The 14719-nt window shown below is 36.3% G+C and overlaps 1 protein-coding gene across 1 annotated transcript in view; it reads right to left on the bottom strand.

Moving 5' to 3' along the window:
* Positions 1-14719, bottom strand: part of LOC109095713 (diacylglycerol kinase beta-like) — an 89988-nt gene that overhangs the window by 65619 nt on the left and 9650 nt on the right. Inside the window, exons 2-7 of the mRNA XM_042763090.1 lie at positions 11634-11979; positions 6244-6320; positions 2919-3072; positions 2142-2204; positions 1100-1354; positions 789-935 (exon numbers count right to left, since the gene is read on the bottom strand). Of these exons, the coding sequence (XP_042619024.1) occupies positions 789-935; positions 1100-1354; positions 2142-2204; positions 2919-3072; positions 6244-6320; positions 11634-11694 (757 nt within the window). The 5' untranslated portion in view covers positions 11695-11979. The remainder of the gene's footprint in view (positions 1-788; positions 936-1099; positions 1355-2141; positions 2205-2918; positions 3073-6243; positions 6321-11633; positions 11980-14719) is intronic.

Here is a 14719-nt window from a genome sequence, read left to right as displayed (position 1 = left end):
AAAGGTGTGTTTGGATGTACCTATATGTAAAAACACAGACTCAAACTGATTTAATATCTAATCATTTTTTAAACTTTTATTTGTAAAGGACGCATTAAATTGATCAAAAGTGACAGTAAAGAAATTTCTATTTCAAACAAATGCTGTTCTTTTGAACTTTCTATTTATCAAATAACCTGGAAAAACAGTATTCCCGTTTCCACAAAAAACAATATTAAACAGCATAACTGTGATTCAACACTGATAAGAAATTTTTCTTAAGCACCAAATATTAGGATGATTTCTCCAGGATCATGTTATACTGTTAACTGGAGTAATGGCTGCTGAAAATTCAGCTTTGCATCAGCTTCAGTTTACTACAGTAACTGAAATGAAATTGACTATTTAAACATCTCAAAAGATCCATATCTGCGTTTCATATGCTGTGTTTAAATATGTCAGTAAAGAAGTGAAATTTGTGACAGCCAACAATATTACAAAATTACTTAAATACTGTTGGTTTTCTTTAGCGGAACTTGGAAAAGTAGGAATTAATGAAGATATGCTGTCTTAATGTAAATAAGAAGGAGATTAAAGGAAGAAACCTCATGTGACCTCAAAATGTCCAATAAACTATCATAACAAAGAAAGACATTGTCTTTAACATGAACAAGCTCTAACATCAACTATCAATATTCCAAAAAAAAATATATATATATGACCAAATAAGTATTTGAAAATGCCTTAAAATTAATCATTCTTAAAATTTCCCAAATACAGGAAAAACTGTTGAAAAATGTCCAACTTACACTCAAGCTTGTCCTCTGGCGTTCCCCTCTCCAGCAGGGACAAGTAGCAAACAATATCTTTAAGGAAGACCACTTGGGGTGATGGAGATCCTTTTTGTGGAGAAGGACTCCTCCGGAGAGATGTACGATTTTCAGATTGATTACGCTCTGGAAGAGTGTCAATTATTATATGTATAATACATGAGTAATTACACCAGATATCACACCAAAGTATCATGATTCTGATCAGCCAATATTGCTTTATAAGACCCTTGTCATAGATTACACGTGTAAAAAAGGGCAGTGAAGATCAAGGTTGTCCCGACTCTGACCTGGGGAGAGGTGTGGGGAGTTGGTAGTTTTGGAGAGAGCCAAAGCATTGCTGCTACTGCTGCTGGCTGGGAGATTGGGCTGCGTGCCGGGTGACCTGTGGCGGCCTCTGGGTGTGTGGCCCCCTGTGCCTGAGCGTTGTGAGGAGGAGCGGGAGGAGCAGGGTGATGTGGTGGCCCCTGAGCCTTGAGTGATCCCTGCAGAGTTCTCTGGTGTATGTCGGCTCATAGCGCTCAAAATACTCTTCCCATTCATACCTACCATGAAAAAAAGATATTTTGTAAATCTCCTACCGTAAATATATCAAAACTTAATTTTTTATTAGTAATATGCATTGCTAAGAACTTCATTTAGACAACTTTAAAGGTGATTTTCTCAATATTTAGATTTTTTGCACCCTCAGATTCCAGTTTTTCAAATAGTTGTATCTTGGCCAAATACTGTCCTATCCTAACAAATCATACATCAGTGGCAAGCTTATTTATTCAGCTTTCAGATGATGTATACATCTCAATTTCAAAGACCCTTATGACTGGTTTTGTGGTCCAGAGTCACAAATATATATTTATGTACACGGCTGTTATGAACCCAGTGAACATTTAGCATGAGAACCTATTCTGCACATAAGAGCACTTGTACAAAAATATTAGTGAATGAGAGCCACTGAGTTTGATAGTTTTTGGCTTTATATTACTTGTTGTTGCTGGTCTGTTTACATCTGGACAGCGCTTTGAGCTGTTCAGTTTGTGAGAGGTTTTGGAAACCAGACAGGTAGAAAGACACATGGCAGACATTTTTAATATTGCACAAGGTACTAAGGAAGAAGCTGACGGTACACCACGATTGTCACCACAAATGCACAGTGGTTGACTTGACACAATGGATGAAAATCATATCAGTCACTGGTTGCTTTGTTTGACATCAACACAACTAAATAAAAAGAGCTGCAAAGACAACACATAACAACACCAGGTGAAGTAACATGTTTGAGTCATGTGATGTAAGCCTCTGTCCAATCAAATCACACCACACTTGCTGTGGTACCTGTTATGGGTGCACAGGCCACTTCGGTCTGTATAGTGATGCCTGCATTAATGGACCTGGGCTCTGCAGACACAGGGGTCAAAGTAAAGTGGAATAGGAGTAAAGCAAGATGGACAGAGGAAAAGATAGCTGGGATAGTTTATGAGCGCAACCAGCCAGGACATCTTAATATGGCAGTTTTATTACTACCACAATGAGTTTCTCATTTAGCATTAACATTCGCAGTCTGAGTTGCATTAAAGACAAATGGAGCAACAGAAATCACTGATTCTACTGTATTTGCCAGTCCAGAGAAATCAAGGCACTAGATGGCACTGTTGGCTGTTGAACTATTTATTCAGTCAACTAATATTTGCCTAAATCACCTCAGGCCAACATTGATAGTAGTACTTCAGACCCAAAGCCACTGGCATCTTTTCATTAAAGTGTACTCTTGGATCATGCTTGCCTTCATGTAAGTTTTGTCTTTATAGAACAATGGCTCAAGAGTCATGAAGAGTCTTTAAAGTGGGCAGCAGGTCTCCCGACAAGAGCAGGTTTCTCCAGACATCTGCCAGTTCATTATTTGAGTCATGCAGGCTGAGAGTTTGTTACAAACAGGTTTACAAGCAAACTGGTTATGCAGTATAATGCAGTTGCTTATCCGCAGCTCCCAAAACAGCAACCTCAGAAGAAACTGACACCTGTTTCTTCCATTAAAACGGTTCAAATAAATATGAAATCCAGATTATACAACCCGTTATTAATAGTATAAATGCATTTTAAAAGATTATTTACCTAGCATGCCTGCTCCAGATCGAGAGGCATCAGGGGAGTTGCCTCCACCATTCTTGCTCTTGAAGGAGGTGAAGAGGTGTTTGCAAAGTTCCTCAGGGATGTCATTCTCCAGATAGGTCGTCATGAATAGCTGGAAGCCCTCATAGTCGATGGGCTGCAGGAGACAAGTGGAGAGATGATGAGAAATGAGATGACTGGGAAGCCTGAGAGACGAAATAAAGCCATGAATATGCAGCTTCCTGCTCCTTTATGTTTTCAGGAGAGAGGATGTTCCTGTCTTTGGGCATGAATGACACGCTCAAGCATTTCATTATGACACATGGCGACAAAAATACAGCAGGAGCCCACTGACACACATTAAAGAATAGTAAAAACACAGTTTTTTGCTGCTCATAGAAACAAATGCTCATCTGAGGTTACAAAAACACCATGATGAAGAGGCCGTTAATACAATTTAAAGTATCACAGACACATGGCTCACATTAAAAAGCACTGGGTGCAACCTTTGACCTTCAGTAGACATTATAGTATGACTATCCTGTCAGACAGGAATGGGCCGGGGCATGCAGTCTGTAGACACATTGAACCACAGAACATGCAAACCCAGAAGTTAACAGCTTACTTGGATGAGAACATCTTGCTTCTGTGTGGCAGTCAGAGATATATGAAGAGGGCAGAGGGAAAGAGGGGTTATATACACAGTGTTTGTTCGTGCAGAGAGTAAGGGGTCAGTGAATGGTGTTACCTTTCATATCCCCGAATGAATAGACATTATTCAATCTTAAATGCTGTACTGCATTAGTCCATGTGCATCATACTTAATGCTGTTTTGCAGGTTTAGTGGCAAGAGAATTATTTGCATAATCCGGACTTAGTTCTTTAAGGTGGTAATTTTCGCTCAGTAAAAAAAAATGGAACAAATAACAGCAAAAAAATAAATAAATAAAGGACTAAAAAGGGAACAGCTATATTACTGTCGATGAAAACGAAATGAAAACATTCTTGTTAACTGAAAAAAAACTTAGCATTGCTGGGGAAAAAAGAAACAAAACAAAAATAAACTATAGTAAGTTTGGAGATGGTAAGATTTTTTTTTTGTTTTAATGTTTAAAGTAAAATGTTTTTAAGTTTTTTTTATGATCACCGAGGCTGCATTTATTTGATTAAGAGCACTAAGTAACTATTTTCTGTTTGAATATATTTCAAAATATAATTTATTCATGTTAGGCCAAAGCTTTTATTAGTATTTCATATTAATTTTTGTCTTAACTCCATGTTACATAATTGCTGCTTATAATTTTTATGGAAATTTGTGAGAACATTTTTTCCGTATTCTTTGATAAATAGCAAGGTCAAAATAAATAGAAAACAAAAATAGAAATAATTTGTAACATTATGAGTGTCTTAACTTAGCTTTTGATCAATTAGATATGCCTTAAAGAAAAGTATTAACTCCTATCAATAAATAAATAAATATATAGTAAAAACAAATATTACTGAGACCAAACTTTTGAACAGAAATGTAATGTACTATGTAATGTTGTATTGATAATTTGTTTTGCTCCTAAACTAAACTAAAAGTATGAATGATAGTGTGAAAAATAATTGAAAAGAAAATTTGAAAATAAAATAAGAAGGAAAACAAAATTAAAAATGTAAAGCCAAAAGCCCTTTGAACAGAATTAATTAAGCATGAGGGTTTAAGCACATGATTCAATAAAGAAAATGTGCAAATCGGACACGGGTACAAAAGCACCCACAAAATCTGTGCTGAAGACAATTTTCATGGCATTGTGGATGAATTCCCTTTCAATCATACCATTGCAGGAATGAACAAACCTAAATCCTTTGGATCCCTCTTGTTGCTGAAATGAAACTCTGGAAACAGGCAAAAAGCCAGTAAGGCAAAAACAGGCAAGGCACGTAGGACAGAACGCAATGGAGGTGAAAACAGAGGAACTTGAATGCAATTTAAAGGTAGGCTATGCTTGAGGGACTGCAAACGGTGGGCAGATGCACACCAAAAACAGGAAAGTGAAAGTAACTGAACCCAAATGACTCTCTTTGTCTCACTATTAGCAAATGTGTTTATATGTTTTGCTGGTGTGAAAAGCAGCACAATCAGCCGTGGCTGTAAGAGAAACTTCCTGTCTGGCTTTCAAACGTGCAAAAACACAGAGGCTGGCCCCGCTATCAAATAATGCAGGAAACAATGAATCGTTTCTTTAACCTTTCACTGGCGCCCATTTTTACAGACAAAGGTTACAGAGTCACCATAATTAAACTACATTATGAAAAGGCACTTAAAATATTCCAAGATAGCGCCGCTGAGTTTGGATGCCGTCCAGGTCGCTCCACTTAGATTGTGTTTTTATTTACTTTTGTACTTTCTTTTGCTCTCTCTTTTTACACACATATCGTCTGCACTGATCACTTACGACAAAGGAACACTTTTGGACATTGGACACCTCTTCACTAACCTGTTTCAGGACACTTTATCCTCCAACCCATCGTGGCCATCTGAGATTCTCCAGAACGCCGAGATGAACAATGGCCACTTGAATAACCCACCGCGGGAAACGCGCTTTTATCTTACTCACATTTCACTGCTGGTTATATATTCTCTATATAATCATGTATTTGACGAATAAAAATCTTGAAATAGCTGTGACTTGTGGAGGCTGCGATGAAAGATATTTACAGTCCAACTTTAGTCAAACAGTCAGTCACGGCTGTATCTATGAGTGAAACACAGGGCTGTCATCAGAAGTAGGCAGCACAGTGGCATTCATGGAATGTCACATTCATTTTATGATACTTCCAGACTTTATGATTTAAAGGTGGTCACAACTCAACTGATGAACAATGCGAAGCATGCAATGTCACACCTCAGCCAACCTGGCGTCAGCGTCAGCACCATTAATTGCTACCAGGGCTTATTCACTATTGATTCAGCCATGGCTCTGGGTAACAACCTGTGGCGCCAAACCCTGAGCAGCCTCTTATTTATGTCAGTGCAGAGGAGAGGAGGGAAATATAATGGTGACACTCCATAAAGCAAATTATAGATGTGGCTGCCCGCTGGCTTTGTTGTCACGGCAACGTGATGCATGGTCTTTATGATGTCAGTGAGGACCTTCTTGAACAGGAGGCGATACCGGGCCACTTCGTTTCAGGGAGCGGATGACTAAGCATTTCCTGTAATGACTCGCGGCCTGAGTCAAGTTGTATTGGTGTTCTGTCAAGTCACAGCCAGCGGCTCCACTGCCTCTAAACAGATCATTTAATCAGGCCAGATCACGGATCCGCTCCTGCCATTACATACCTGTTCAGGGTTATATTTGGAGAGGACACCATTTCCATGAAACTCTTCCAGGACATCTTTAAGCTTCTTGGAGGAATCTGGAAAAAATAAATAAATAAACAGGAAAACACTTCAGATATACAGCTGTACTCGTGAGTGTAGATACTCTTTGCAAAATATACTGCAATGGGAACATTTAGATACACTACTGTTAAAAAGTTTTTCTTTCATTTAAGGAAATGAAATTTTGCACAAATTTGAATTAAATTAATCACACAAGACATTTATAATATTATAAAAGAATACCATTTTTTAAATAATTGCTGTAAATGTAGTTCTTTCAACTTTATTTTTTTAAATGATTGCTGATATTTATGAAATAAGCTTGTAGATGTTGGATTATATGATAGTGATTGTATGTTAACAGATTTAATTTACACTTTAGTGTGTTTTCTTCCACTCAGAAAAGATTTATCAATCCATTTATATATAAACATTCACTTATGATAATACTATTTTTCTATAAAAATAATGGAAATTAGAACTAGCATATTCCATTAGCATCTTCTGTTTAGCAAATTAAAGCATTCTAGATTTTCCCAAGACACACCAAATGTAATATGGATTTTGCTGACTAGACAACTAATGCTTTTCTGGCAAACTGTAACTCTGTTAATATTCGCTAAATGATTTTACCTCCCAACATATTCTACAGCACATCTCCTTTTCATGAGGCCCTTTCATTCACAAATTCACTTGAAATCTAGCAACATTACAAGCAGAAAAACATTTGTTAATCTTGCATTTGTGTTTCATAAAAAATATTTAAATAAATAAATACAAAATGTAATTTCTTATTTTCAACTCATATTTGCATGAGTTGAAAGTCTTAACACAAAGTTATCTCCAAACAAACAACAGAAATGTACTTGAAACATAAACTAAATGCATCATTATTTATAACATTTTGAAAAAAGTTATGTCTTGCATTTGGTATCTATTACTGGAAACATTAGATGTATGGTGTAATCAGACAAAACAGGCTTATTAGCAGAGATTATAGCTGAGCAGAAAATGTCACCAAAGATTATAAGCAATAGGACAGGAGAAATATGCCTGTGCTGCCCCAGGCTTCATTTTTATTTTTTGTAAGCTTTGACTTGGCTGTCTCACACATGTCTTCTGACTGCCGCCCAGGGGGCAGAACAAGGTGCTTTCCTCACAGAAGTTGCTAATCTCCCCCCAGTACTGATAGCAGTCATCACCGTCTCCTATTGACTAGCTATCTCTGTTAATCTTTATTATTCCAGCATGCTTAATCTCCTTGCTTTCAGTGTCTGCTGTTTTTTTAGTGGCCTTTAAGAAAATAAACAAAATCCTCATTTGACTTAAATTTACTTGATTTGTGCAGGACTGGCACTTACTCAATACAACCAATGTTGTTTTTGTTAACTAAAACAAACTAACAAAAAATGTTTTTGTAACTGAAATAAAGCTGAAATGAAATAAAATATAAATATTAGATGAAAAACTTAAAAAGAAAAAACCTTAAAAAGAAAAAACTAAGAGCACACATAATAGTAAACTAATTCAAAATATTATAATACTATAATACAGTGTGAGAGACAGAGATCAAAACATATGAGCAACAAAGCACACACAGAAAGTTATAGATGCATACTGCGGTAGAAAAAAATTATATTTATAATATATGATATAGGTGAGCAACATTACACGACCAAGACGTTTTCCCGAATATCAACACCATTGCAATGTGACACTGATTTTATACATTAGTAGTTTAATAAACAAGAAGTTAAAATTAAGTGACTTACATTTTAGACACCATATTTACAGTTTTTGCTCAATTTCGCAAACGAAAATATTTCCAATCACAGAAGAACTGTTGTGTATCTCCCAGCAACACACAGCGGCATTTTGTTACTGAATGAATTCACGTTTTTGAACGAATCGACTGAGTCAATGATTCAGTGACCCATTCATAAAGACGGTCACTTGCCTCGTTTCTGAACGAATCAGCCGTTTGAACAAATCGGTTGAATGAATGACTAAATGACCCACTCATTAAAACAGTAATTTGCTGCCACCTACTGGTGGTTTGGTTTCATATTTAAAGGTATCATTGCATTTTCCCCAACATTTCTTCTTTGTATGTTCAAAATATTATTTAAAACATTAATCTTACAAAATTATTTATGCATTTGCAATTTTGCAGTGTAAATGCATTTATGGCACCTCAGCTTCATTAAACAGTCTGTGTAAATATATCTAATGCCACTTCAGATGCAGCTTTTCTATGTTTCCTGCAGAGTTTGTTGATACTGATGTCGTTTAAATGGTAACAGCCATACAGTTTCTTATTATTCTAACTGAAACAATGTAAGAATTTGATGAGAAAGATGACGCATTAAATAAGGTTAGGGAAAAATTACCATTTATAAACATAGTGAGAAATGACATCTGTTGCTATATAGAGCAACTCATTTCTCCCTCATTCCAGTCACAGAGCACTTTATTTTGTGAGTTGTTTAAGTAAGAGAACATCTGTAACTTATTCCAGATTGGGGGAATTGTAATGTTTAATAATTTATTTTATTATGTAAATCATTTGTTTGCATTGAAAAAAAGTAGCTTTTTGTTTGTATATGCTGTCAATTATTATAGTTCTTAGAAAGAAAGTCTGAATTGGCAAAATATCGGTATCAACAGGTCACACTTACAAAAGAATTGGAAATCAGAATCGGCCAAGAAAAATTCAATTTATGCATCTCTAGTTTTGACCTTTTTTGAGGTTGACAGATCAGTCACTATATGAACTGACATTATAAAGGAACAGTTTATTGATTCTTTCAACATCCATGTTCCATTAAATAAAAAACAACACAGGGGGGAGTCTAAAATGACATAACATTCATTTGGGGTAAACTGTCAGTTTAATTGGAAAAAATACACCTAAAATTAAGTCAGATATTCAAATAATAAGCAGCAGTGTTAGGCGAGTCCATATATAGAGACTCAGCGGTTAAGGGAAAAACAGGTGGGGGCACTCATGACCGAAGGACACTCATGACCGAAAACCAAACTGCACCCACTGTTTCATCTGAGCAAAGCAAATCTTTCCTCAACACGTAAAACCCAGAACAAAGCAATCTGGTGATTTCTGTGGTCGGAAAGACTGACATCACACTTTTATTATCAATCAGAGGTTTACAAGCTGTTCAAGTTTCAGATCCTAAATCACAAAATGTAGATTAATGTCAGAGGTCAAACACACAGAGGTAATACATCTCTGGTCTTTGGAATGGGACATTCTGACTGACAGTATTAAATGTACAAGACTTATCATTGATTTAAAGACTGACGCCAAACTCCAAACTGCTTGTGGCTTCTGTGGGCAGTGAACACATCCTCTTACGAACAGACCTGTTTCTCTAAGTTTTTTAATATTTGGGAATCCTAATGCTGTGACTGGAGTTTCAATTAGCTCATTACACAGAGATGAAAAATGTATTCCACTGATTATTAACACCATGGAATCAAAACAAAGTCCTCAGCAACTAACTGAGCCTACACATTACTTAGTGGCAAGAATGTACAAACGGTCTCCAAACCAATATTTTTTATTTATTTATTTTTTTGATATAGAGATATCCTGGAAATCCTAATTTTACTCCTAATTACCTTACAGTACAACTGTAATCTGTGCCAGACAGTCCTGCCAATTAATCTGTGAGATGAAATTAAGTTTAAGATTAATGCCTCATTTCACACCTACTGAGTTCTTAATGGAAATGTGTCCGGTATCGCAGAATATACTCCACATCATGCATGTGCTATTTTTGAAGGCTTTATACCTTAAATATGGCATGCTGGCAGAATTCAGGGTGAGAGCACTTCTGACTGATTATTCAGTCTTCACTGTTTCTCAAGGGTTTTTAATCAAATCTGATACCAGGGGTTGCCCTCAACGAAGGAAGAGGAATTATATGGACTTCATGAGGATTCAGATTTATTACCAGGCTCCTACAAGCCAATTAACCTCACAAAGCACAGATAGATGCTTCATTTGGAAATTTCATGGTAATTTTACAGGTAACCTCTTAAAGTGGCACAAAGGTCTCTTTGAAATACACATTAGCTTGTGCAGATAATCACAATAGGAGCATTAAGAGGTTTAGTATAAAGTTTAGTAACTGTTCGTTAACACTGTAATTATCATTTTTTTTAAATTTGCAGTTTAAACAAAAATAAGTCCATCAAGCAATTAAAATTTTTAACCTAAGTAATTACAATATGTGTTGACATACTGCATCTGACTGATTTTTAACCAGAAGTCTTACACTTATACACTGATCTCTACATTGACTGTGAGCATCTGCCAGCATCAAACCAACATTACTGTTTCTGGCAGTGTGCAGCTGATATATATATATATATATATATATATATATATATATATATATATATATATATATATATATATATATATATATATATATATATATATATACACACACACACACACACACACACACAAGCCGCAATGTTTGCACAGAGTGCATTATTTGCATTCTAATGTTCTTCTTGGCACTTGAGTTCAAGCCTGAAGCCAGCCACCTGCTTTGCTATTTGCCAATTACACAACATGCACATAATTTGTTTTGTAAAGTAAACACTGAAAATATAAATGCTGATGTGACTGAGTAGTTAGTGAGAATGGCAAACAGCAGGTCCTTATTGACCAGATGAAGCATAGTCTTCCTCATTACACATGCATATGTGCTAGCACAGCCAGTCCTGTAACAAAATATGAGTCAGATTTACCGAAAGCCCTTATAATAATAGATATACTCTAAATTAATATCCTGCTTTAGCATCCGATTTCAGTTTTCCCCCCATCAAATCAATACAACCATTCTGCATTCCCTCAAATCTGTCATACCACATTTCCCTTGCAAAATAAATAATCTGATTATAAGCAAGACCATCACTTTTTAATGTTATTGAAAATTTCATATGACTGTTTAGCTTATAAAGTGGTCTGCATCAATAACTGCATTAAACGTTGTTAATCAATACCGATGCAGAGAGCACTGGCAGCACATTGATGCATTACGTCAATATAGCCTACATTCCCAGCAGTGCTTCCTAAAAGTCCAGCGGGTTGGCTGCAGAATGTGTATGCATCCTCCTACATAATATATTAAACAAAGCATCAGCTTAAACACGGGAAGTTGAGTGGTATAGTTATCGAAAAGGATGGCCAAGGACCAGCTAAATGGCCCAATAAACCCTCTCATCCATTCTTATCCACCTAACAGCCCCAAAATCAATTCCAATCAAACTGCCAGAGGTCAGAGGAGAGATGCTTCTTGTGCCCAGATACTCACATTCACTGTACTGCTGCAGCTGGGAGAATTCGGCTGGGCTCAGACAGACCCAGTCTCCCATCTCGCCAGTCAGAGTGCTCGCGGCGAGCCTGGGGAACCACACTGATTGTCCTCAGGTGAGGTATGAGAAGGACATGGTACGATCTGGCATGATTATGTCGCCTTTTCTTAGTAACAGATGGTGAATCGGCGTCCCCGATGTGGAGTTGTGAAACACAAGGACGAGGGCAGTGTGAAGGTGATGCGTGCTGCGCCACCGGCAGGGGCCGGGATTGGAGTAGCTCTGCGGCAGGGAGGTGCCAGGTGCACACGGAGGAGCAACTGATGACCTTTCAACTGATGTACTCTATAGAGAGAGAAGAACCAGAGTTAGTAACGCCAAAAGCTGATTTACTAAGATTTAGTAGTGGTAGTCAATTTACTGGTATTTGCACCATTATTTAACGCCCCAAAAAAGTATGACTTAACCCATTTTGCACCAGTGTCATTAGAAAAGATTAAACAGACCTGGTTTTCATCGGCTCTGCTGGTTTGTGACCCTGTGCTAATTTGCGTTATTGTTTTTGGACTGTGTTGGTCATTATATATATATATATATATATATATATATATATATATATATATATATATATATATATATATATATATATACTGTACGATCTCTTGCAGTATAATAAAATGATTTTTTTTTTTATTGTTTTTATTTTATTTTCAGTTAGCTATATTAATCCTGATATTCATATTTTCATTTTACCTCATAGATTTTAATGTGAAAGGGACAATTAAGCTAAACTTCAATATTGTAATATTGCATTTTTGTTTTGTTTTTCATATTCTTACAACAATATTTGGCAGAGCCCCTACAGCACCATCACACACCCCATTTCAAAGCTGCTTTCAGTTTCAGAGAAAATCTCAAAAATAACATCTGCAGTAATTCTCTCATTTGTTTCCATTCAAGAGATTTTCAAACAAACATCTAAGACCAGGTTTATAATCTTAAAACGAATGGGAACAACATTAAGTCTCCCGAGTTAAGAAAAAGCAACCTCTTGAGTAATACTATTTTGCTCCTGGGAGACAGTAAAAAATTATTCTCTCTCTCTCTCTTTTTTTTACAAGGTGTACAAGTCATGCTGTATGCTGTCTTTGCCTTCATTTGGACATTTTGTTTGCTCCAATACACTCAGTTAAAAACAGCATAGCAGTGCTCCTCTATATAGCTGAGAGTTCAAAGGGCCGCTCAGCAAATGACTCACATGGGCCTGGCCTGCTTCTGTGCTCAGCATGCCATACCAATCAATGTCTCTCGCTCTCTGTCTGCTGAATACTCTTGTTCTGTCTCTATTTCTCTCTCTCTCAATTCTGTTTCTCTCCCTGTTCGGACACTCCCGATGAGTTTAAGCAGAGAGAAAAATCAACAGCAGTTTGCCAGCACATCCACAGGGAGGGAAGAAAGTGACATAAAACCTTTGTGAGGAGCAAAGGCATAAAAAACTGCCGTGTTGAGAAGAGGAAAAGACAAAAATCAATGAAGTTGATATGGCTGCCATCAGTTACAGCATGCCAGGGAGTAAGTTCATGCCCACTGGTTTAAAAAGCAAAGAGTGATGTGTGACGTTTGTTGTACAGAGAAAAGAGTTTGAACACAAGGGAAGGCGAAGAAAAGGAGTATAATGTGGCGTACACAAATTGTACAAAAGTCATACAACGAAAAAAGAATGATTCTTGGTTGAACATTAAATTGTATTCAAGATGCATGCACCACAATCCCGTAAGCATTTGTTTGGACACACAGACATCAACAGCAAAATATATTTGTAGTGAAAGACTTCACTAAATGAGTGGTTCATGCATATGTGTCAAATAGTATGTGAGCGAAATAATTCTACATAAAAAGGTACAATATTTTGCATGTGGAAGAACTTCAAATCTCTTTCTAAATTAACAACAGAAACTGTAGTACAAAGAATGTGTTTCAGCCAGTTGCAGAAGTAAAAACAGACTTTATTTCAAGACAACGCCACCGTTTGTTCATCAAACCACTATTTAATAATAATAGTTTAATTTTTTTGTTTGTTCCCCCGCTGTACCGAAAATGACTTCGAAAAGTTAAACACTGTGACTGAACCATTTTTTTGTGTTCTGTTACACCCCTAAAAATATACTACTGTAACAGTGCAAGCAAAGGAAGCAAAAACTGATCAGCAAAAAAATGAAGGCGCAAATAAAGGGCAAAGTATAGCCATCAGTTGTGAATAGATATAGATAAAAATCTTGGTGTAGGTGCTGTTACAGCTGTATTGACACACACAGAGATGTAGAGATTAGCACTGCGTGGAATCTTATTCTCAAGTCTCAAAGTGAATCATCCAACGCAACTAAACTCTCTAAATTGATTTGTATTATGGACCTTTCAGACGAGAGAGCAGTGTGGTTATTATTCCTGATCTACACACAACATGCTGATATACATTTAACATTTTAAAACATTATCTAAAAGCCATTATAATTATGAATATGCGCATATTACCTCACTACAGAGAGTTCTGAAAAGATGTCCATAATTCACATATCTGCACATCAAAACAAGAATAGACACAGAAGCAGAATCCTCCAAGTAATAATTCTATAAGCTTCCTAATCATTATTAAAGAAAAGAAAAGAAAACTAAATCATTTATTTTGTTGTTTTATATATGATTGGTTTATAAATTATGTGCCACTCCTGGATAAAAACACTTCAGCAGAAAACAGGATCTTAATTGAAACATTGCTTTAAATTAAGTTTGATTACCGATGATTATCTTTGTATAATTAAATGATCAATTCAATATTGAGGAATCATCCAAGCTTGTCTGGTAGCAGATGGAATAACAGAGAGACAAATAAGTCAGTGATAACTCATGGAAACACTGACAGTAGTTTGTACTGTAAGCATAGACAGCTTAAGTTTCCATTAATAAGAGACTCCATATGAAACATCATTGAATTCCCCCATAACTCATATTACTTCACAATGATTTATTGGTCCATATATCAAGGACGTCATTTTTGTTACCATCTGTGACTTCAGAGGGAATTTGC

Source organism: Cyprinus carpio, chromosome A9, assembly GCF_018340385.1.
Source record: "Cyprinus carpio isolate SPL01 chromosome A9, ASM1834038v1, whole genome shotgun sequence".
NCBI classification, from domain to species: Eukaryota; Metazoa; Chordata; class Actinopteri; order Cypriniformes; family Cyprinidae; genus Cyprinus; species Cyprinus carpio.
Note: the sequence above shows the minus strand (reverse complement) of the source record. Positions and strands in the feature narration are given on the sequence as shown.